The sequence below is a fragment of the Paroedura picta genome, chromosome 3 (genome assembly GCF_049243985.1).
Source record: "Paroedura picta isolate Pp20150507F chromosome 3, Ppicta_v3.0, whole genome shotgun sequence".
Lineage (NCBI taxonomy): Eukaryota > Metazoa > Chordata > Lepidosauria > Squamata > Gekkonidae > Paroedura > Paroedura picta.
In genome coordinates, this window is record NC_135371.1 from 106,755,382 (window position 1) to 106,781,444 (window position 26,063).

The 26,063-nt window shown below is 40.1% G+C and overlaps 1 protein-coding gene across 12 annotated transcripts in view; it reads right to left on the reverse strand.

The window, feature by feature from the left end:
* Nucleotides 1–1,323: 1,323 nt before the first annotated feature.
* The window catches only part of KCNIP1 (potassium voltage-gated channel interacting protein 1), a 776,797-nt gene continuing 752,057 nt past the window's right edge, over nucleotides 1,324–26,063 (reverse strand). For all 12 annotated transcript variants that reach the window (XM_077327121.1, XM_077327126.1, XM_077327123.1 and 9 more), the window contains 6 exons: nucleotides 23,127–23,196; nucleotides 22,089–22,159; nucleotides 20,329–20,436; nucleotides 16,430–16,534; nucleotides 16,166–16,228; nucleotides 1,324–10,497 (listed from right to left, as the gene is read on the reverse strand). In XM_077327121.1, the coding sequence (XP_077183236.1) occupies nucleotides 10,450–10,497; nucleotides 16,166–16,228; nucleotides 16,430–16,534; nucleotides 20,329–20,436; nucleotides 22,089–22,159; nucleotides 23,127–23,196 (465 nt within the window). In that variant the 3' untranslated portion in view covers nucleotides 1,324–10,449. The remainder of the gene's footprint in view (nucleotides 10,498–16,165; nucleotides 16,229–16,429; nucleotides 16,535–20,328; nucleotides 20,437–22,088; nucleotides 22,160–23,126; nucleotides 23,197–26,063) is intronic.

Below are 26,063 nucleotides of genomic sequence, written 5' to 3' on the forward strand. Positions count from 1 at the left end.
TGATCAACTTTCAAAAGAGAACTTGCCTGCTCTTTTTGATTAACTAATCTCTGCTTTGTTGGCCAAAATACTCTGTTGGTTCTGAGGAGACAGTATTGTACTTGTGTGTACTTGCGTTTCCAGGAAGATTCTAACTGCAGTGCTAGCTCTCAGTTGAAGTTTGCTGAGCATGAGCTGACTCTCCCATTTCCTTGTTCTTGAGACTTCATGCAGCTGTCTATATCTTGGACAATCACCTAAACTAAGAAACTCATAATACAAGCTTTATGGCCTATGTGTTTGTCTTCCTGCTCTGTAAATGTCTTGCACTGTTCCCAGTTTTTTGCTTTCCCTTGTTTTTGGTGTTTTTGTTGAGTTTTGATTTTTCATGCCTTCTGAATTTTAATTGCCTTATAACATTACTTCACAGTTGTAATTTCTTATGGAGGCATGTTTCACATGGACCTTTTATGCACGGCGGCAACTACTGCCAGGGCCAGGAGGGCCAGATCGCTGCTGGCCATGGTAAGCTGAAGCGGCAGGGGGGGAGGTGGGGAGGGGTCAAGGGGATGGGGGGGCCAGGCCCCCTTCCACACACACACTGGTGGGGACAGGGGGTCACCCCTGCCAGCTCCACAGCTCCACGGAGCCCACAGGAACATGCGGTGTCCCTACAGGGACACTGTAGGTTGAGCTTGGGTGGGCCAAAAGACCCGGCACTGGCGATTATGCACAACACCGGCCATTCAGTCCCTGCCGGCCCCTGGTGTACCCAGGAAGCTGCGGGAGTTCCCACCTTTGCTTAATGCAGGCCTTCCATAGCCCTGGGCTGGGACGTGCCTGCGCTGGCGGCGGCGGCGAGCATTATTGGGGATTTTCCCCAAAGCGCTGCCACCGCCAGCACGTGCATTATGGACCATGCATAATGGGCCATAGTGTGTTTCACTTGGCCAACTCATGTATCACTTCGGTCATGATATACCCATTAGATCCAAATGAAATTGGAGTTCTTTAGTTGGCTTTATAAGATGATTAATCAGGTTTCTTGGATGACCTTAACATCCACATTGATAAAGCTTCCCTGATACTTTTACAGAGTTTTGCTCTTCATTTGAGTACTGAGAAAGATTCAGGTGAATGGCAGGAATTGAGACATAGCTCTGTGTAGCCAACCTTTCCCACAATTGTGCTACCTCATTTGTTAATTTTTTTGCCAACTGTGTCTAATGAGCATCAGATAGGCCCAGATTCCCCCCAAAAGCTGTCAGTGGTCTTTTCTAATTGCCTCATAGGACTTTTTCAATTAGAAATAGGTTTGGACTTCCATAAGAATACATCACCTTATGCACATCACCTTATGTACATATTATATTTTATTATTAAAACCTAAATCTTTGAAAATGTTCAACAAAATATTATACAAATTGCTGTTTGATCATAATATTTGTGAATGTGAAGCTATGCATTGCTGCTCTCATAGAATGGCTTTACTTATCATGAACTTTTTTTGGATGTCCTTAAAAGCTATGGTGATTGTTGCATGAGGAAGGAAAAAGCTATAACACCACTGCAATATTGTGAATTGCATTTTGACTGTCAACACAGTGGGGTTGTTCTGCAGTAGCATGATACAATTTCAGGGATGCCAAAAATCTGTCATTCCAACTCAGTGTTGCAGTATATCTCCAATGGAGCCAACACAATTAGCATTAATCATGGTTACTCATGGCATTGCAAAGTTAGGAAAACTAACATCAATGGTAGCAGACACATTAAATTATTTTTTTGCATCATCATTATTGGCAATTACTTTTTTAACCAGATCTTGCCTTAAATGCATATAAACAACATTTGAAAAAGATACTTCTGACATACTTGTAATAACTTATAACTAATGAAGTCAGACAAATTTCAGACACTTATAAAAGAATTCCATCTATGAACAGATTTGTACAATGGAAAAAAGAGACACTTTAAAACTTAGAAACCCAGTCCAACAACAACCTTCCACAAGATGCTGATAAAATTTAGGATGATACAAAGCCAGTTGATCACAGTATTTCTATTATTATTATTATGAAATTCTTGTTATAAATATTGCAGTTATGAAGAATGATCAGGTTTCTGAGCTCCAAAGTTTGGCAGAGAACTAATACTGCGCATGATCCAGCCAAAATTAAGCATTCATAGAGTCCACTGATTTCCACAGGAGATTTTAAACCTAAGTTTAATTTTTGCCTGGCTTCCACACACGTTGCAAAAATGCACTTCTAATGTGCTTTTGCATTTGGATTTTCCTGTGTGAAACAGGAAAATCTACCTTTAAAGTGCATTGAAAGTGCATTATTCAACATGTGCAGAAATTAAATCAGTGGAACTTGATCAGAAGTGCATCACTTTGGCTGTATTGTGCTCTTTGTCACAGTTGAGCTAGATTCCTGATATTAAATGACACTAATCACAAATGATGCATTTCTTGTTCTATGGCATTGTTACCTATCAGACAGACTGCATGCAGTATTCATGGGTCCAGTTTTGGGTGAGACCTCATTTAACAAAATGTACAAAAAAAAGGCTAGGCTATTAAGGTCCATGACATCATCACAGTTTGAGTTTACCTTTATAGATTGTAATAAGAGGGCAATGGCTTCAGTCTCACTTTACAACATATATATAAAAAAACCTACAGGAAAGGTATGATAGATCCTGCTACCATGGCTACTAGTAAACTTCATTGCAGATGAGAGTCCCTGGGAGAAATCCTTTTGAATGAGACTTACTCCCAAGAAAGAGTTTTTACAATTGTTCTGTCTGGTTCAGTTCAGACACTGTATGAAACAATGGTTTAATTACCCTAACAATGGTTAATTGTTTGAATTCAGAGTGCTCACTCACCATCTGTCATTGTGGTCCATTAAACTAGAATCCGAAGGATCAGTCAAAGTAACCTAAAACCAGGATCCACAGTTTTGGTTTAGGAATAATAGTTTTAACTATGGTTAGCTTAATTCTATAGTCTTGGATGATACAGATGTTAATGATGTGGCATATCATTTTATCAGCATCATCATTATCATTATTGTTATAAATATTGTTTTAACTAAGGATGTTTTTATTGTTGACCTATTTTTTTAATGATATGTTTGTTAGCCGCCAAGAGCCGGCAATGCTGAGAGTGGTGGCATAGAAACAAACAAACAAACAAACAAACAAATAAATAGTATATATCAAGGCAAACAACCTGTCACCTGTGAGCTGAATCCTGGTTTGACAAGCAAATCATACTTATAATGAACCATGGTTTTGTAGGATGTCTGAACTGAACTGCTTACTTAAATTCTATCACTTGTCCTACAAAGGCCTGCTGGGGTCTCTGAGTTTGAACACCGATTTCTACAGGAACAAGGACAGAAGTATTGTGCTATTTAGTGGCCAAGTGACATGTAAACTTTTGTCACTGACAAGAACATTTGATTCTTGTATAATGAAACTGTTCCTGCCTTAAGCTGAATAATTTGAACTTTCTGTTGAACAGCATCAAGAGCAGGTCAAAGAGCTTGAGCACATGATGCCAACCTACTGGAAGTTTTCATTTTGGCATGGTGATGACAGCAGAAGAATCCCAGGCTAGTGAGTGCATTCTTCTGCCATACCACAAGTTATGGACAGGAAGGTTGGTCATTGCAAGGCAGGAAGAGGATGTAATCTACAGCTTCACTCCTCATGCCTGCTTCGCACATCTGCATCTCTGTGCCTGATTCATGCCACTAATTCAACACAAATTTATTACATCAGTTCTAATGTCTGTAAATGCAGAACTGGAAAGCTATACTATTAAAATACCAGTAGAAAAAAATATCCTACTGCATAAATTTAAACTACTAACCATGGAGACAGATTCCAAAAGAGAATCAATAACTTCTGTGGGTGAATATTAAATATTAGATACTAACAAATAACATGGCAGGAGCTTCCATAGGCATCAACATAACTCATCAGATTCATAAAGCTAACTGAGAAGGTAGGGTTGCTAGCTCCAGGTTGGGAAATTCCTGGAGATTTGGAGGTGGAACGTGGGGATTGGCAAAGTTAGAGGAAGGGAGAGAGCTCACTTGAACTGTGATGACATATAGTCCACCCTCTGAAACAGCCATTTTCTAAAGTTAAAATGTCATCTTGTCAACATTCCAAAGCAGCCATTTTCTCTGGGGAAACTGGTCTCCGTCATTTGTGATACAAAGACATCAGAATGGTAAGCTACACTGCAGGCGGTTTGCATTCACAATGTACTTCACAAGACACCTAATGGGCTGTGTGAAGAAGCTGGGAGGGAGAAGATCCTGTGGTTGAGAAAATCATAGACACTTTCCTCCTACCATGATATGTTTGCACTGCAGCTAGCAGATGTGATATCTTAATGGTTTGTTTGATATGGAACTTATAGTGAGATGGAAAACACATCAGAGCATTTGGACCTAGTAAAGTTCTCTTCCAGTTGCTTGGTGTTAGGAGGGGTAGTGAGATACCCTCTTCTAGTTTTCATCTAATTTAGTTGTTGGATCAGTGTCTTGCACTAATTCCTTACACATATAATAGTGAGGATGCTGTATGTTTTCCTGCTGAATAGGGGTGCTTTGAGAAATAGTACTGTAAAGCGTCACAGGATCATTTTGATCTGTTTGTTCCTTCACAACAAAGAGCTGGTCTAGAGAATCTGTTGATGTGCTTCTGAATAAATTATTGATTCTCTAGGATGAATCATTCCAGAATCATCCCAAGGATATGCAATATTTTTTAAAGAACTCATCACGGTGCTGCTTATTATGCACAGACTTTTCACACATGGAATCCGCATTTGTATAATAACAAGTGCTCTGAGAGAAAGATCCCTCATCTCTTCACAGAAAGTTGATCTGATAATACTCCATAGAAATTAGTAAATATGCAAAGGGAGGGGGAAATTAAACGAGAATATTCCATGTCATGAGAACGAGGGCTCTGGATGTTTGAAACAAACTAGGGTGTTATGAAGCATATTAATTTCTGCCCCCAAACATGGGATTTTTAAAATTTTGAGTGAGCTACATTTGACTAATCAAAGATTGAAATATGGCTTGGGATAGTATATATATCTCAAATATAACTGTAGAAGCTTTTCCCATTGTGTTGAAATAGCATGATATAATCCTGCTAATCAGTTATTTGGCAGTGAAAGATGAGAAAAACAGAATCCAGACCACATCCCATCTCCTGAAGAAGTTAATTGACATGACTTTTGTGCATCAACAAGGACTGCAGGCACAAAGTCCTAGATGCTGTTTAAGAGAGGAGAACTATATGCCCAGTGAACAGTTGTGTGCATGGTATTTCAATGGTGAGTCATGGTATAAGGGCCTGAAACAAGTCAGTGGATCTTGGGGAGAAAGCCACCAGTAAAGATTAAGCTGGGACAATTAGGAACTGGAGGCTGGAACAATGTTCCAAAAGTATCTCAAGGGCAGTATCCTATTAGGAGAAACCCATCAAATCACATATCCAATTACGTTAGCATTTGCTACATAGATTTACATGTAAGGTTAGGCGTTACAATTAATGTACGCTATAAAATATAGAACTATTAATGCCATATTTAAAATATATTTTCATTGCCAATAACAACATGTCACCGGTCTGAAAAAAATATATGTAGAACCTTCATGGAAGTCTGATAGCTGTAAAGATTGCCATGTGATTCAAGTCAGTCATTGCTGTCCTTCCTTATTTCTTCTATTTATTAGTCACCTGTTCAGAAAATGATCTTTGCTCATGCTCTCTGCAAACATGCGGCACTTCTGGGTCCAATCCTGCTCCTTCATTTTTATTTGAATTACTGAAAAAACTTACTTCCTGCTTTTCTTCTAAAATAAGAACTTCCAATAAAGAGCTAGTTCTATTAAAAAGTAATGTCCTGTTATAATTCCATATCAGCAACTTAGCCAGGAACACACATAATAGCAGGTGGTCCTTATACTCTCCTTAAAATTTTGGGTTCTAAAGTACAGATTTCTAATACTGGATGTACTAATGTGAACTCATTTGGGCTGGTAAAAGGCACAGGTAGTAAATTCATAATGGCTATGCAAGCCAATCAGTTAGGCTGCATAAACTCACCAAGTTGGTCTCAGTCCTGTGAGGGTTAGACATTACTATATATCACTGCAAAAAATGGGATTCAAATTAGTTGCCTAATCATGATGAAATAAATTTGGTTTCAATAGAATTTTCTTCCTCCAGTTGTTTATAATTGTGACCTTAATATTGGCTAGAAGAAGAGTTGGCTTTTCTCAACCTGAAGGAGTCTCGAAGCAGCTTACAATCACTTTCCCTTTCCTCTCTGCACAACAGACACCCTGTGAGGTAGGTGAGGCTGAGAGGAGCATGTGGAAGAGTGGGGAATTAAAGCGGGATTAGAAGCTGTCGCTCTTAAACCACTACACCAAGCTGGCTCTCCTTGATCTACCTGGCTACCTTCAGCTGGAACAAGGCCATAAGATACAAAAGGTTTGTACTGTGTACTAATGGGATATTTACAAGAGGTGGATTTGGCAACATAAACCCTTCCTTTGAAATATTTACCATCCACATTTATTTTGAAATGGCCATTGTTTTCGTTCAACAGAGATTGTAGAACGGGACAGTCTACTGAAAATAATTCATATTAACTTGTATTTTGAAAATGTTGGCCCACAAGAGGATCAAGGTGTCAACAACATGCCCTCCAAAATGTTAAAAGTCAGACTAAGTCTGACCAAATAATTTGAACTGACTGTAGACTGGAGTTTACAGCAGTTCTTATATCTGGAGCCCTTAACATTGTGTTTTCACACACACTCAACAATGCACCTTCAACCCAATTTCAATACACTTTGCAATTGGGTTTATCTGACTTGCAGATGATGGCTAAAGTACTACAAAGGTGGAGTGGAGGCGCATTTTTAGTGTGTGAGGGCTTTTCCAAATGCTTGACTTACTCCTGATTTCTTCTTAGTCAATCCACAAGCATTGGGATCAGTTTGGTTCACAGGCTTGCTGTCCTCCTGCATTTTCACAATTGGGGAGTCGCTTCATTTTCTTCCGCATGTGCTTGAAATAATTCAGATTATCAAGGAAGGGTGCTTATATCATATATTGATATGCTTATATCATACATTGATATAACTCCCTTTTTAAAGAGCTAAAATATTCGTATATCAATGATAGATATAATGGGTAATCTGAACTCCCAGATTTAGTTCAAAGATAAGTGTGTAGCCTCTTCCCTTGAGGAGATATGCCTTTCCCCATCTACCTCTGCAGGGTAGCAGCCCAGAGACTTAATTTTGTATATATATGAAAGCTGGGAATTCAAAAAACCTGTTTGACCTACAACATTGTATCAATATATCAGTATTTTAGTGCCCTTAAAATAAATGATTTATCTTCAGGGTGGGGGGAAGGAGAGGGAGTGGTTTGACAATAAAAGTCCAATCACTGAAAAACGGACTGGAGATGGGTGGGACAAATAAAATCAAAAGAAACACTATACATGAGGACAATGGTGACTTAAAATCAGCTTCCAAAAAAAGATATGGATAAAAGTGGTCTAAAAAAAAAAAACAACCAGGGGAAAAAAACAGGAAAAACAAAAACCCAAGGCACAAAAATGCATGTGGAAATGAGAAGATAGACTGAAACAGTACTGGAGCAGAACTAGTGAGGGGGAAAAACCATGCAGAAAAGTCCTGAAAGTGTTCTTAGACAGGATTTTAAAACCTGCCGTTCTTAAGCTAAATGAAATCAGTGTATACTTAAGGCAGGATTCTGGTCACACTTATATACCTTGGAATTTTGTGCACTGGAAAATATAAACTACTTGTAATGGTTAAAATGGTAACATTCCAAATCACTTTGTTTCACTTCAGAGAGCCTCATGCTTGCTATTTGTGCAGAAAAGTTAAATGCAAGATAAAGAAGAAGAAGAAGAAGAGTTGGTTCTTATATGCCGCTTTTCCCTACCCGAAGGAGGCTCAAAGCGGCTTACAGTTGCCTTCCCATTCCTCTCCCCACAACAGACACCCTGTGGGGTGGGTGAGGCTGAGAGAGCCCTGATATCACTGCTCGGTCAGAACAATTTTATCAGTGCCGTGGCAAGCCCAAGGTCACCCAGCTGGTTGCATGTGGGGGAGCGCAGAATCAAACCCGGCTCGCCAGATTAGAAGTCCGCACTCCTAACCACTACACCAAACTGGCTCTTCTGGATAATCTCAGTTCATTTCAGTGGGGCCTTTTCTTCAGATCCATGTTAGGTAGACTATCCAGAGGTCCATGTTAAAATACAAAACAATATCCAGTGCTCTATGCTGATCCCCCTTTACTGCTGTGTAGTGAGTGATTAAGGGTATGACTTTCGAAATTTCAGCCTCTTAAAATACTTTCAATGCTTAGGACCTGACTTTTCAGACCAATGAAAGTAGTAGGACATATAATTCCTTCTCTTTGTAGGGGAATACAGTGCAGATTTCCCTACAAAGGCACAGTCTCTTTTTATCTAACAAAATTTCTTTGACTCAAATTGACTATATGGAATTTCACTTGAATAAGTCAGGGAGAGAAAACCAATATGAGTTTATATGAGCAAAATGGGTACGTATTATATCAGCATTTCCCTCGATACTTATAAGTATGCCCCTTTTGTGTTCTTCCTTTGTCAGGATAATTATGCAAATCCTGACACAAAAGAAGTAGAGCAAAACAAAATCTTAGTAGAGGGCTGTATATGGAGAGCCTAGCTGTAGAGATGATAAGCTTGGTAGATTCCTTTGGTTGCTATTACCAGTATTTTGCTAATTTAAATTGATTGTTTGAATCAGGTGCTTTTGTAAACTGCTTTGAGACTTTCTCAGGAAGAAAAGTGGGGTACTAAATGACTGAAATAAATATATATCCCTCACCATTCCATTTTATGTGAAGTGGAGCATTTGGTCTATAGAAGGAATTCAAGATGATCTGCAACTGATTTGTCTTTTGGCAAAATGTTGACCCTCCTGCCTTTTAAATCTCACCCTACCTCTCTTCTCCCCTCAGTGGAATCTAACCTGCATGCAAAAGATGAAGATTTAATGCAGGGATGAGTCTGGTGGCAGTGGTGATTATGAAACTGACTGGAGGTTTCTGAATATTTTGCCTTGTGAAAAGTCTATTTAAGCTCCATAATGAGAGAGACCCCTCTTTGAAGACCAAGTGTTGGTATAAGGGTCACCACAGGGCATGGGTACTGGGGGAGGGGGGTATAATGGCAATGAATGACTCATCATTAGTGATTTCACAGACAGTAATAAAACTAGCTACCATGATAGTTACACAATCAAATTCTGTCAGTCCTCCAAGATACAGGGCTTTCCTGCATTATCATTTTCCTTGCTTGTAAGTTCCTAATTCGTAGAATATTTTTCCTGTTTCACACAAGTTTTCTTCCCCCAGTGGTCAATCCAATATTACATTCATTTATATCTAGCATATCTCCCTGCAGATTCAAAATGCAATGTTTAAAAAATGTCAGACATAAGCCTATGCTATATTGAATTTACCACTAGAGGGAGCAAAACACTTGTGGAACATGTGCCCTTTCCCAAAGACTCAGGCACTTAAAACAAGAAAAACGAGAATACAGAAAAACTTGCAGGATCTTTGCTATTAGGTCAAATAAATTCATTAATTTCTGTTTGTGGATTTAGAGCTAGGAAAATGCAGTATCACTGTGCAAGAAGTTCTGCCTGGAAAGAGGAAATCGGATTCCTGTGCTACAAGGGAGCTTCTAGCAGGCACTTGTTTCATTATAATCTGATAATTTGAATTGGTCCAACATAAATCTTAGTTATAATGGCATCAGTTTGCCAAAGTGGCAAGAGCTTTGTCAGGATACTGCTTGCTGTCAAAGCAAAATATTAGCATCACATTTTTATCCAGTGATGATACAAATGGAGGGAATTTTTTTTTCCAGCTTGCAAGATTCCACCCCCCCCCCCCCAGCTCACAAGAGATGGTAAAGCAAGCTATCGAGGCTGTGGTGCCATGTGCAATCCAGCTTGCTATAGCAAAAGCAGCTGAAAGTTTTGTGATTAGCAAACAGAACACCGAATATTGTTTTAATCATTTAAACTCCAATAACTGATTAAATTTTAAGCAGCAGGTCTCTCTGGCCAGCTTTTTATTAGCATGCTTAGAAATGAAATAAATTCTAGTCAGTGTCTCTTGAGGGAGGCAAGATGGAGTTTGTTGCATTCAGAGACACAGCTCAGTTTGTGATGGCATACAAAATCTTTGCACGCTGAGCATGTCCAAGTAGTAAAAAGCTTTCATCAAGAAAGGTGACAGGGAGAAAAATTGACTCATTTTCTTCAGGGTCTCATTACATACAAAGTCTCAGATTCCGATGCTGTTCTTCAGCTGCTGTTACATGACATTTTCAAAAAGCTGTAAGGATCTCATGATGTTGTCATCCTAGAAGTAAAGAGAAAACAAACCATACATATTTATATTGCATACTTAAACAGTGCTTCAAGCCACAAAACAAGAGGCTGTTATAGTGGAGTTGGACTTTTTGCAAATTTCACTAATAAAGCTGAAGGTACCTGAGGACCAGTTCACAGTGTGCCCTATATGCAAACTGTAAGTGAATCAGAAATGCTGTGTAGCTTTTCCCAATCTTTATAGAACCACCAGTATCAAAAGCCTATTCATGTAAGTTCATGAGTAGGTTCCATTTGCATGACCTGTCTACTCCCCTTTAGACTAACGGATCACATCAAATGTACATTGTAATATAGATATTTACATACACAGGGCATGTTATTGAAGTTCTTGCTCACGTGTTCCATTATAGGAATAATTTTACATGGTTTGGAATAGTGTTAACCATACTGCTCTTTTTACATCATATCAATCAAATGTTTCTGTGTTTATGGTTCTTGCCAGCATGAATTCCTGCCTTTTCCTCTACTCACCTAATCCCACACTCATTTCACTGACCTTGTGTATCCAGATTTAAATGTTCTGCACTTCTTCTCAATCTTGACTTTGATTTTTGGTGTTATATTACTCCTCACCCACAGCCCTGACCTGGATAGGCCAAGCAAGCCTGATTCTGTAAGAGCTTTGAAGCTAAGTGGGGCCAACCTGGCTTGTATTTGCATTGGAGACATCCAAGGAGTTGGATGGAGTTCTTCCAAGGAGCACTAAGGGTTATGACACAGAGGCAGGAAATGGCAAGCTGCCTCTGAATGTCTCTTGCCTGGCTGCCAGACAATCCTCAGCTTTCCTGGCTATAATACACACACCACATGATTAATCAAATCTCTGCCCATGTATAGTTTCTCACCTTATTCTACTTTGAGTCATTTGGCCCCTTTTATCACAGGATGCGAAGCTAGGTGATTTGTGAAACTGATATACACTCATGCACATACTCTGGGAATCTTGTATCATCTTTGCCAGGAGTGCTTATGATCTATTTAAATGTGGTTTACAACATACAAGTAACTAAGGTATTCAGATCTAGCATTTCAGATCTGAATCCACAGAACATGTGTGTTATTTTTTATGGAATATTCATGTTGCATTGTGATTTGTGGGTTTTGTCCTCCCATATAAAGGAGATTATAGGCTTGGTGTGTGGGGAAAAGCAGATTGTGGGATTCCAATAAGAGTGGAATCAATTAAGCACTGGGGCTTGGTGAGTTCTCTAATATACCATTCTGCCATGCTGGTGGGTCGCTTCAAGAAAACCCCATTAGCTGAAAGACTCTGCCCCTGTAATTCCGGGGAGATAGAGTTAATCGAACACGTTCTCTTAAGGTGCCCTACTTTTAGCTCTGCGAGAAATAAATTCATCCTCCCATTACTCAGGAATTCCTCCACCAGTCCAAACAAAGAAAAAGTAAAATTCCTCCTATGGAATAGTAGGGGCCATATTATTAAGCAGGTTGCCAAATTTTGTGCGCATGTGCTTAGCACATGGGAAAGACAACTTAAGCTTAAGTGAAGATTTTTAGAGGTATTTTACTATGCATTTTTTATAATGTACACATCAATTATACAATTTTATATATTTTAAATTTTGTACTGGCTCCCTGATTTTGCAATTTTTTTACTGTGAAATGTTTTTTCTCGCTATCTGTTTTATCTGGCCACAGTGGTGTATTAAATAAATTTGATTTGAATATACCATTAGGGAAACTAAATTATCTTCTATCATTCTAAAGATGTCAGGGGGAGGGAATCTAAAATGAAGTTAGGTTCTGATTCTGATGAGATGTACTCATTACGTATGCGAATTAAAATAGAGTTGCCAGGATCAGCCTGGTGGAAGGGTTGGTGGCGATGGCATGTGACATCAGCAACGTGTCTGTCAAATTACATTTCATTTGCAGTCATAACCGAAAGAGAAAATATTTTAACAAAGTCAGTATGCAAAAGGATAGCATCAGTAGTTATGGATAAAATATCAGAATCAAAAATAACATTTATCATATAGGATATATAGAAATAAAACTAAAATCTAAAACTACAATGGAGAAGATCTCATCTCAGAACCATATACTTTGATATTTGGGCCCTTACAAGCTATTTATACTAAGGCACAAAATTATGCCACACATCTCGAAATTGAAATTGACTTAAAAAAAATCCCCATATTTTATCAGAAAGTCCTGAACGTTTATTTGATAGTGGCAAAATAGTCCTATGCCACAGCTCATCATGGAGGGGCGGGGGGAACATTCTCTAGTCTCGATTTCTCCAAGGGGACATGGGCAAATTCTCTTAATGAGTAGAGTCTTATATGATGGCTGAGGACAAGTCTGCAAGTCTGACCAGAGTAAAGACCTTTCTGAATTTGTTAGTTTCTAGAGAAGTAAGGTAGGAAGTTGGACCCAAGGAGTATTTACACTCTGGTGGAGACACACACAAAAAGGGGAGGATGACCTTGAAAAGTCATATTTCAATGTCCTCCAGCCTCTGTTTAACCATGTTTTAGCTCAATGTCATTTCTGGGGAAAACCTAGAAGTGACGGATAGTAGCTCTAGAAATGGCTGGAAATTCTATGATAAACCATAGGTGATTCCTCAAGCAACACTATGTGAACTCTGGGTTTTCCCTGGAAGTATTGTAATAATGTTGCCAATGTCATTGTTTTTTTATTTTTGTCCTACTGCTCCTCAGACCTCCCATCATTGTGGCAGTTCTGAACTAAAACTGTAAGTATAGAAATAGGAGCACTAACCTTGGGCCTATCTAAATGTTATAAGCAAAAGACTACAATAAAAGAAGAGCTGTTTTTTGCACCCTGTGTCAAACGTCAAGAGAACTCACAACAGGCTTCTTAATTAAAGAAAGCTTTATTGGAAAGTACTACACGCCATAGGACTGAGAAGTCAAATCTGACTAGAGTACAGATTTGCTTCTGCTTATCAATACAATTCTCCCGCCCAAAACTTGACAGTTCCCAAGGGAGGGGAGCCAGAGAAAAGACACATGTGTAAGAAAAACAGAAATACATTCTCATAGCCTTGAGGAGGTGACAACAAACCCAGGCTCAGCCGAGAGGCCACAACATGTGATAAGGTTACAAAAACAAATTATTCACTTTTATGGTTAGCGAGAATACAGGACCTGGGGCAACCAGGTGCCAAGCAATATAAAACAATATAACTGACATGGAGGAACTCAAGCTAATTTATGACAGAGATTCTACAATCCTGACACCCTGCTTTTCAGTACCTGAAGGACTCCCAAAGCAGTGTATACATACCTTTCCTTTCCTCTCCCCAAGTAGGTGGGGTTGAGAGCACTCTTAAGAGAACTGCTGTACAAGAACAGTCCTAAGAAAACTATGAATAGCCCAAGGTCACCTAGCTTGCTGCATATAGAGGAGTGGGAATGACACCCAGTTCTCCATATTAGACTCCATCACTGAAGAAGCACCTGCTGGTTCACTTCTGCTCTATGATGCAGCAAGGGAGGAGGGAATTTGAATGATGGAGCAGTCTGAGGAATAGTTTAAAAAAACTTCCTTCAATGGCCAATCTGTAGTTCAATTCAAACATTCTGCATGTCGCTTTGCTGCAGAAAAATAGATCACTGAGCATTTCTTATGTCCAATCTTGTGAATGTTAAAGAGAAGTCCAGATCCCATTAAAGTGAATAAGCTTCAATAGATCTAAACATCCGCTTCTGCTTTATTGACTATGCTAAAGCCTTTGATTGTGTGGCAAGTTCTTAAAGAGATGGGAATACCAGAGCATCTTATTTGTCTCTTGAGAAACCTATATGCAGGTCAAGAAGCAACAGTGAGAACCCGGCATGGAATCACTGATTGGTTCAAAATTGAGAAAGGAGTTTGGCAAGGCTGTAAACTGTCGCCTTGCCTATTTAACTGGTATGCAGAGCACATCATGAGAAATGCAGTGTTAGATGAGTCAGAAATTGGGATTACGATTGCAGGGAGAAATAACAACAACCTCAGATATGCAGATGATACCACTCTAATGGCAGAAAGCAAAGAGGAACTAAAGAACCTCTTGATGCAGGTGAAAGAGGAGAGGGCAAAAGTTGGCTTGAAACTCAACATCAAGAAAACTAAGATCATGGCATCTGGCCCTCTCAATTCCTGGCAAATAGATGGGGAAGAAATGGAGGTAGGGACAGATTTTATTTTCCTGGGCTCCAAGATCACTGCAGATGGTGACTGCAGCAAAGAAATTAAAAGACGCTTGCTCCTGGGGAGGAAAGCTATGGCAAATCTAGACAGCATCCTAAAAGTCAGAGACATCACCCTTCCAAGAAAAGTACGTCTAGTCAAAGCTATGGTCTTTCCAGTTGCAATATATGGCTGTTAAATTTGGACCATAAGGAAAGCCGAGCGTCAAAGAATTGAGGCTTTTGAACTCTGGTGCTGGAGAAGACTATTGCGAGGCCCTTGGACTGCAAGGCGAAAAAATCGGTCAGTCCTAGAGGAGATCAGCCCTGACTGCTCCTTAGAAGGCCAGATCCTGAAGATGAAACTCAAATACTTTGGCTGCCTCATGAGAAGGAAGGACTCACTGGAGAAGAGCCTAATGCAGGGAGTGATCGAGGGCAAAAAAAGAAGGGGACGACGGAGAATGAGGTGGCTGGATGGAGTCACTGAAGCAGTCGGTGTGAGCTTGAATGGACTCCGGGGAATAGTAAGAGTACAGGAAGGTCTGGAGGATCATTGTCCATGGGGTCACGATGGGTTGGACATGACTTCACAACTAACAACAACAAGATCTCGATTCTTTCATGTTCAATTTCATCTTCCCCTTTTAAAGTACTGCTGCTGCTGCTGCTACTACTACTACTACTACTACTACTACTACTACTACTACTACTACTACTACTACTACATTTATTTTCTGCCTTATCTTGTAGGACTCAAGAAATATCCTGATACTTTGAGAACTCACATTAGTTATTTATTTATTTGATTTATAGTGACTGCAAATGAAGCCAGGCTGACTGCATGGTAGTCAGGTAAGCAAGCATGAGTTGCTTTGGAGGATGGGCAAATGACCTGGGAAAGAGCATTGTTGCACATGCCCCTTCAGCATGGTTGTACAGGCAGGCCTGGGAAGAAGGGCATGGAAGGTGTTTATTTGTAAAAGAGGTTCCCCAGATAAGATATGTGAGTATGGTCATAGGCACAGAGCAGAACAGCAGAGATACCTGCTTTCCAGGATTAATACCTGCAGGTTTTGTCTTTGGAGAAACCCAATTTTGGTAGATTTGTACATCTTCTCAGTTTAGCAAATCTACTGGGATTTTTCCAAGATATATTCTGGGCTTCCTATATAGCTAACAGCAGGACACTATACTCTGTGATTGCACTTTCATTTAATGTATTTAATTCCCTAACATTATGCTCCTTCACAGACTTCAGCTCTATGTACAACACCACTACATGCTGTGTACTACCTCTGCATCCCATCATCTATATTCTTCACTACCACAGGTGAAGTGAAGCATTGTTGAACTTCATAAGGAAGGTGAGACACAGGGACCCAGTATGAAAGCATTTGGATGAACTGAAACCTAACCTTTATCACACAAGACAATCTCTTCACTTTACTGCACTAAGAAGTCAGTCCTTACCTCTTGACATGACTCGATAAACTCATCCAGAGTTACAACTCCATCTTTGTTTTTATCCATTTTCTGTAAAATGTGAAAAAAAATTCAAACCACATATACCTCTTTAAAATGCAGTAGTGTACAAAAATGACAGTGTTTAAAAAGAATTGTGCAGCTTTGCAAATTTAGACAGAATTTACTACCCAAACAATATATAAAATGAAAATATAGTCTCCATGAGCTTAAACGGCAAAGAGAAAACTCCACTGGGGCACATGAAATTACCTGGAAGAATATGTCTACGTGCTGTCTCGGAGCATCTTCTTTCAGCACTGGATAAGTGTATTTGCCCATCATGTCATAAATTGCCTTTACTATATCCATCATTTCCTGAAATCAAATCAAAACACAAGAGAGATGTTAGCAGCATCAAATAGAGCTGTAGAAATGACACAAGAGAGCCTTAGTTTTCTTTCCAGTTGTCAACAAATAAAATGCATTGTTTTGTGTTGGGTGCTGTTGCCGCAGGTGTTTAATATCACTTTCTAGATGAACAGACTTATTGTGCTTTATAAACAAACATCACAAAAATCAAAAGTTAACACGTATTATTTCATATTTACTCCATCACCCAATGTGGAATTTCCAGTTGAATGACTTTGGATTCCACACATTTTTCTTCCCTGGAACTAATTTTGTGCTGCAATTGACATTTGGCTTTCTGAAAAGCAACACCTAAGTAAGACTTGTAAATATCCCTAGTATTTTGGTTTGTCAGAATACAGGGAGAAGTGTTGCACCAGTCAGCAAGAGATAAAAACAAAGACAATTGTGCCAGTTAACTAGAAAATATATTTTATTACTTAGGTAAAAATATCTGATTATTTCATCAACTATCTTCTTCAGGAAAATCTGTAAAATAATATAAATACAGCACTGAGTTCTCATAATTATATAACAACTAGGGGCAAAGCCCATTGTAGCCAGGAATACAATGGGCACTAGAGCTTGGTGGTGGGAAGAGGAAGGGGAGGAGTTGTCCAGTCTGTAGGGGCATGGGGTTGAATGTGTGTGCCTATCTATTGTCTAAGTTGAGGGGGCAGTTCAATCTTTGGACCAATCGGAAGGCGCTTTCTGCCTTCCCATTGGTCTAAAGATCGTACTGGCCCCACCCACTCTCCACCCACCTAGGCCTTAGCTTTTTATATTAAACAGCAAAGCTGTTCTAGATGTTTATTTAGTTAAAATTGTATAAATAAAAAGCCCCCTGAAAACAAATTATTATTTATACATTGTAATATCAAACCACTAAGTAGAATTGCTTGATCTTATTCTGTCCTTATCAATAAATATAGTATTATATCAATATTATATTACTGATTCCCCTGATGTTGGTGGAATCTTTTTGGTTGAATGATCAAGTATATATATTTTTAGATGCACCATTGGCCTTGGCCTTATTTTTATTTGGCAGAATACAGAAAAAGAGTTGGTTTTGATGCATCACTTTTCACCACCCAAATGAGTCTCAAAATGGCTTGCAGTCGCCTTCCCTTCCTCTCCTCTCAACAGACAACCTGTGAGGTAGGTGGAGAGCTCTGACAGGACTGCTCTTTGAGAACAGCTCTAGCAGGGCTGTGACAAGCCCAAGCCTTGTATCTGGATGGGAGATATGTAGAGGTGCAGGGAATCAAACCCAGCTTGCCAAATTACAAGACACCACTCTTAACCACTATATCAAGCAGGCCAGCTGAGGAGATCCATAACTGGATTCCTGACACCTACCTGGTGTCCAATTTGGAACAGGACCATTTGGGGGTCAAATGTGTAGTTATAACATTTGAAACCACATTTGACTGTCTTTTTTGGTTTGAAGGCTAACAAAATCTTTGGGGTGTGTGTCAATTTTTATCCATGAAACTTTTTCTGGGAAACAGGCAAAAGGTTCTACTCCTATCGGGCAAGTCTGCACAGTCCTTTGGGTAGGCTCAGTTTGTAATTCTAGCAAGGCTCTTGAATCGGCTAAACATCTTCATTATGCTGCATATTTGTTCAATATCTTCATAATGCTGTTTACTAATTTACTGCTAATTTACTCTCTCCTTATATCCGTACTTTGATGATTTCTATTTCATTGTCTGAGGATGTGTGCATGCACACAAAAGCTCAGACCTTGAATAAAACTTTGTTGGTGTTAAAGGTTCCGTTGGACTCAAATTTTGTTCTGTTTTCAAGCAAATTATCTCTGAACAATTTAAGAATGTTTTCCAGTAGCCATGAATGTCAGCCAGTTTGAATCAGCAAAGTGAATTGCAATGCCTATTATTTATTTATATGCTTCTGAATAAACCTCCATTCATGTACCCATTATGCAATAACCTGTCTCAAACAGACATATCCATTTAGGATATCAAGCTTTCAGTGATTTTATATAAGAAAGCACTGCCAGTAGCCATAGTGGATATCTTTTTCACCACCATGATCAAAGGCTACTCTGTTATCTGGCTTCTTTCACGTATCCAGCAGGAATCATGAACTCCAGACTGTTCCATTTGCATGAAAAGCCCCCAAGTTCTTTGCAAACAGTTTCTGGCACAGTTTGTGGCTCAAAAGAGATAATTAGTTCACATAATTTATTGAACATATTGAGAGAGGTTGTTTCCATGAAAATCGGCAAAGTCGTTACAGACTCAAATGGGCAAGTTGGCATATGGTGTTCCATGCACTGTAAATTTCTCTGTGAGACTCATTATTACTGAGGCCATAAGTGTGCTGTGAACTTGTATTCATCTTCTTCCAAGGAAATTGGGATGATGAGATTTAACTCAGACATTTTGTTCTTTCAAAGCCTTCAGGGAAAATATATCTGATGACTGCATTCATTCCTGTTTCCACAATATATTGGTTAGTCCATGAAATATAGGTGTCTACAGCTCCCTTTTCCTGTTAAGGGTGTATAGGCGGGTTTCCTACAGAGGGTATGACTCATAGAAAATGGAGAGATTTAATTGGGGGGGGGGGTCATAGGCTCCTCTTGCTTAATATTAACTGAACTAGATGTGACAATAAGATATTAATGAACCAGATTTTCTTAACATTTTTAATTGGACAGAGTGGCCATGTGGGGCCCCCATCTGGATCATGACTGTAGTATGTGTGGAGGGAGGAGCCTTAATTCTCCCCACGTCATTAAAAACCTTACCCCTCACAAACAAACTGGGACCCTATGTTTCCATTTTAAAATGTTGGCAAGATCTGATAATGGAAGTTGTAGCGTCTTGTATGGTTGGATCCCAAGTGTCCATTAAATTAAAGATAGCTAGTGGCTCAGTTCTTCCTCTTTTATTTCATTACTACAGCATTCAAAATGGGTTTAAAATTGTGCTTTGGTGCCACAGGCTCCACTATGGAAGAGAATTTGCTAAACATAGAAAGCTGTCTTTGGTCCATCGAAGACAGTATTCTCGACTCAGGTTGGCAGTAGCTCTCTGCTAGATCTTTTAAACTGGAGAAACTGGTGACCTTCTCCATGCCAAGCAAAGGTTCTGCCACTGACCTATGACCCTGCCTTGTTGTATCTCCAGAACACTCTTCTAGCCACTTGCAAAAACAAAAACAAAAAAACCTCTTCATGACTACTACTACATCGTACCAATTCTCAGTTGTTCATCTTTTCCTGTCCTGTCCCCAAGCCACCAAACAAGGCAAAAAAACACAGATTAGGAAATCTCTAAACAAAATAGCTATTTCTCCCCTACTTTCTCTCTCCTGCCCCTCTCTCAGCAAAGATTACTGCACCCATATCCAGCAATGGGGATAGAGCAAACTATACCTCTAGCATGCATAAGACTAGGACTTTTTCAGTACCATTTCAGCCTATTTGTTAGCATTACTGGATAATTGCTGTTTTCCTTCCTGTGCTTTTTGGAAAATACCTTAGTAATGTGTATTCCTATTTCTTAAAATGGACCAAAAATTTTATGGAGGTGAGATTTATGAATGGGAGTTGGCTTTGATTCAGCTCCAGTAATCGTTGAACAGGGATAACCTACTGATCTCTAATGATATGCTTTCAGTCAGCTGTGCCCAGCATGAATTTCCTTTTGCAACATGAACTAGTCAGCCTTCTCTTTTCACTTTCCCTTAAAGAACTGGATGCACATCAATGTTGCAAATAAACTCACCTCCTTGTTTATATAGCCATCTTTATTTATGTCATAAAGATTAAAGGTCCATCGTAGTTTTTCGTGAACTGTTCCTCTCAAAAGAATGGAGAGTGCCGTCACAAAATCCTGTTGGAAGGAGAATACAAATACATTTTTATCAAAAAAGAAAGCTTTCCCTGAGCCTCCCTGAAGCAGAATGTTTGACATTTTGTGTGCAAAGATGAAATATTCATGGCTCTAATTTTGCACATACAATAATGCTAATTTAATATCATTAGGAAAGTGTCTTCATGTATTTTAAGGCCTCTTCAATGTGGTTTGGTGACTTTGTCTACCAGAGGCTATTTTGCATTATGGAAAGGTCACAAAATGACTGCTAAAATCAACGTCTTATTTCTCAACTATGCATCTTTGAGTGGTCTTGCCATATGAAACCCATCATGTCATTTTTGGTTATGCATTGTAAGCACTGCCTGGTGTGCCTTCAGCGTGTTATCACTGATGCTTCTGAAACTTGCTTCTCACCAACTTTTCTCATGACACAGTGTTGAGGATGCTCCTTTTGTGATGTGGAAATTTCAGCATGTTTTTAAGTCTCCTCTCCTTTTTTGCTCGCAGTCCTTCATCTACAAATGGGAGCCTTTGTCAATGATCACATTTGCTCTGGCAACCAAGTTGTATTGCTATGTAAATGAGTAGAAATTACCCTGTGGTAATTATGGCAGTGGAATGCCCCTGGAAACTACAAAGCTCTACCTCTGATCAGGGACAGGGTGTGGGGTGTGGGGGGGGGGGAGCTCAAGGCACCTGCTGCTGATTTCTGCTTCCTCTAGTGTCAGTGATCATGTGAATATGCAATTTTATTCAGTCTCCCATGGCCCGTAATAGCTCACTTAAGAGCGATTTCCTGTATGAAGCAGTCTTAGCTTGATTTCCGCAGACCAAGGCTCTCTGTCTTAAAGATACTGGCTTGAATTGAAGTGCTAATTGCGCTCATTAGTTGCCTAGCAATGTCATTCCCTCTCTCAGACAAGGGAGACTGAATGACCATGGAGAGACTAAAGATTCAGCATCTCAAAATGCAGAGGAATATATGACGTTTTTTCTGTGAGTGCCATCAAACGTGCATAACCGCAAATGTTTTAAAAAGGAGCAACTTAAAGGGTGGTGAGGTAAATTAAAATGGTATATTGTGTATCATGCAAAAGGGGCCCAGGTAATCTATACGATTTCCTTTCTATTAAATAAATGTGGGATGCAAGAGGCTAGGCCACTAGCATATGTTCTCAATATTCACGGGCACTTTGCTTTGTGCAGGATGGTTGCTGGTTATCAAATTTTGACCCAGTTGTTTTTTTCATTGTGAATGATCTGGGGGTGGTTATAAAGGTCAGTTTCAATAACAATGTGCGATTTTTCTATTGTGCAATTGATGCTTCACTAAGTATTGCTAACAATGTCACTTACTCTCAGATGTTATGATCATCCTAACTGTGAACTAAAGGTACATGTTGAAGGTAAGAACTAGAGACGACTCATACTGCAATGTATAAAAGACACACGTATGCACGCACACACACACACAAAGAATGTATGTGTAAGGCAAGTTCAGAGACATCATGAACAGGAAAACATTATCCTAGATGGCATCAATTTTTAAAGTGCACACTGCCAGTCCTATAACATTCTTCTTCAAAGAAAAATGGAAAACACAAAATTCACTATCTGAAAATTTATACTCAGTATGACTGATCAGAACAAACTTAGGATTCCTTTACCTCAAACTTCACAGATCCATTCTGTGCTGTGTCAAAAGCGTTAAAAAGATAATGAGCATACATACTAGCATCTGAAAAACAAAAATAAGTCAGTGAAAGGATAAATTGTTAATGTGTTTTAAGTAAGCATATACATGGCTGAATGAAATATTCTTCAGGTTTGCTTGCTAGTTTCAGTAGACTGGTCCACCTCTCCCACTCAATCTCTTACTCCTAGTTTTTCCAGTATATGTACACCGTCACTGCCTTCGTGACATTTTCCTCAAGCAATCATGGTCAGTTAAAAATGATTAACTAGACACGATGACATTGCAATTCTGTACCTCAAGGCAAAGTTGCCTTTTTCCTGAGATCAATAATGGTGTCAACCTAAACAGAATTATACCCTCCATCGCATTGTGGGTGTCCACTGAAAATTCTTGAGAATGAGAGCAGGGCTTAGATGGGGATCCTAATCCAACCACATGAGCACATTTGGAGCCTTCTCATAGTGATACCCCACATCAGCCTTACAGAGGAGCCTCTTTCCATTCTGACCAAACTTGTCTCAAAATAGCTCTTCTTCCCAGCTCAAGCATACAGACACAGCACAGTCAAATTATTATTATATTTGTATTTGTTTCCCACCCTCTTGTGGAGACTCAGTGCTTGCAATCACAATGGTATTGCTTGCTGAAATAAATTATTGAAGATATACGTAACTGCTAACTGTATCATGGGTGAAATGTTGAAATCCACTTGAGATAAATGTCTATAGAATTGATTTGGAATTAATGAATTATATATTAAGGCTGGAGATGAACCGGAGGTGCCTGTCAGCCCTACAACTCTATCCACTCTATAGGGAGAGCCCTTGTCTTGAGCAGTTGTACAGCATTCCACAGCGAAAGCTTTCTGAGGAATACCGCAGAATAACTGCTGTGGTATTTTAAGCCTTTTAGTAAGTGTATGCCACAGACAAATTACCTAAAGTTCTTTCTGATTTCTTGACCTCTGAAGTTTCAGCTATGCTTCATAGATAAAATGTTCGCCACTTACCCCCATGTGGAAAAAACTGTGCATAGATCTGTTTGAATGTCTCTTCATTAACAGCTCCACTGGGACATTCCTATTGGAAAAGCAAGAATAAAAACAGTCAAGGTTTAATTTGCAATGTTTCCAAAGACAGTGTTCACATAACCATGCTTTGTCATACTAAATGCATTCTGTACATGCTATATACTAGCACCCAAGGAAATACCATTTATCATGTTCAATCCATTCAAATCCCCATCAGTATGTATTTGCTTTTGCAATTACCATGTGATGCAAATCAAGTGGAAGTTTTCAGTGCATGGTTTAATCCATACCCCATGTTTGTTGGAGCAGTTCCAAAAATCTAGCTGCCCTGCAGCAAGCCTTCATCAACAGAAACCATTCTCCAAAGTATCCCCATTGACAACCTGGTCATATTTGGTTTCACCACTGCAACAATTAAGGTACACTGAATAAATACTACTGACTGAATACATACTGCTGTGTCTCCCAATCTACCTCTGAACAAAACCTCTGAATTATCAGACAGCACACATCTGTTAACATTAAGTTTGTTACAAAAGGAACCCATCCTACTATCAGCCCGGTTGCTTAAGGAAGGCACTGGAGCACAACTGGACATAAAGTTGTTTGTAGATCCAGACTGCTCCACCACCTTGATCAAGCCTGTTATTGAAATGACTGCAGTTAGAAACCATGGATCTGGACAAACGAGAACCAGTTTGGTGTAGTGGTTACGAGTGCGGACTTCTAATCTGGCATGCCGGGTTCGATTCTGCACTCCCCCACATGCATCCAGCTGGGTGACCTTGGACTCGCCACGGCACTGATAAATCTGTTCTGACCGAGCAGTAATATCAGGGCTCTCTCAGCCTCACCCACCCCACAGGGTGTCTGTTGTGGGGAGAGGAATGGGAAGGCGACTGTAAGCCGCTTTGAGCCTCCTTCAGGTAGGGAAAAGTGGCATATAAGAACCAACTCTTCTTCTTCTTCTTCAAATGCATCCTAATGAGGCAAGTGGGTGGGGCCCTGGTGGGAGGAAGAGCTATCATGAAAGCAACCACTCCCCTAGTGATGTTTATAGGGACCCTTTGTGAATGTATATCAATGACTATAGTGCCCATTTCACCAAACTCGACCTGCGTGATGCTTACTATCGGGTCAGAATTGCAGAGGGGGAAGAAAGCATTTAATACCCTCCTAAGACAGTTTGAATATCTTGTGATGCCATTCGGATTAATAGTCTCACCAGGAATATGCATGAATGTTATTAATGAAGTGTTGCATGACTTGTTATACCAAGGGGGTGGTTTAACTTGATGATGTGTTGATTCAAATAAGGAGTAGCACATCCCTCTAGTCCGTGAGGTCCTAAAGAGAAACAGGGACCACATATTGTATGCAAAATGATCCAAATGTTTGTTCCCACCAATCAAGTATTGATTACCTGGGGCACAGGGTTTAGGCTCAGGGGTTCCAGATGGATCCAGTCAAGGTTAAAGACATGTTGACCTGGCCCACCCCCCGCATGTGGTGTCAATTACAATCATTCCTAGGATTCACAATCATTCCTAGGATTAGCAAACTCAGTGGGTAGAATTCTTTTCCCAGTTCAATTTCACTCTCAACCACATTCCAGGATGCTCTAACTTCTTAGTGGATGCTCTGTCCAGTCTGCCCCAACATGAGTGTAAATTGGAGGTGAAAGTGGATACGTTTTTTAACTCCCGGCTCTTGGGTCATCTGGTACTGACCCAAAGCAAAATCAAGGCAGGGGGACCACCCCTTTTTTGATATGAGGGGTAAAACCCCTGATGACTTTCATCAGGTGCAGGCTTCTAACCCCCCAGTTGGGTTCTTTGAAGGGTTCCTTGCAAGAAAGCAAGGGGTTGTGGTACAAGAGCAGTAAGGTGTATGTTCCAGCTTCCCTCCATGGGGAGATGCTAGAGGTCTGCCATGACAGCAAAATTGTTGGACATTTTGGAATTACAAAGACCTATCTGTTGGTGAGGTGACAGTTCTGGTGGCCCAGTATGTGGGTATGTGAAGGGATACCCCATGCGCGCTATGAGAAAGCAAGTGGTGGGTAAGCCTCCAGGTCTTCTGAAGCCCCTAGAAACCCAGAACTGGAAAGTAATTTCCATGGATTTCATCACCTTACCCCCCCCCCCAGTAATGGTAAAACAGTGATCTGGGTGATGGTGGACCTTTTTTCCAAACAAGCGCACTTTGAGCTGTGTGCTTGTTACCCAGAGCCCCAAAGTTGGTGGAACTTTTTGTGCAACATGTGCTTAGACTCCACTCCTTCCCAGCCAAATGTTTGAGCAATAGGAGGGATCAGTTCATTGCTAAGTTTTGGGGGGCCCTACTGCAGATGGTGGGGTTTACCTGTGCTCTCAGCTCAGCTTACCACCCAGCCACAAATGGCAAGACTGAATAGGTAAACTAGGTGTTAGATCAGTACCTGCGTTGCTTCCTTAATTACCACCAGGATGACTGGGTCTCACTATTACCCCTGGCAGAATATGCCTACAATAATGCTCCCCACCTGAGCACAGGAATGTCCTCTTTTGAGGTTGTAAATGGGTAAGCCCTGCATCCATTCCCCGCTCTTGAGCTGCCCACCAACCCTCAAAGACTCCCTTCAGGAGTGGTAGATTGGGCTTCCCAGGTATGGGACACATGGGAGGAAGTGTCAGATGCACTCAGGAGTGCAAAAGCAGAGTACAAAAAGTGGGCCAACAAGAAGTAGGCACCTGGTCAGCTGTATGAGGTGGGGAATAGGATGTTTATTTCCACCAAACATTTGAAGAACAGGTGCCCCAATAAGAAGCTGAACTACTGCTTCGTAGTACCCTTCCAACTCACAGAAGTGATCAATGAGGTGGCTGTGCGAGTGGACATGCCCACCACCTGCAGGAAGGTCCACCCTGTTTTTCA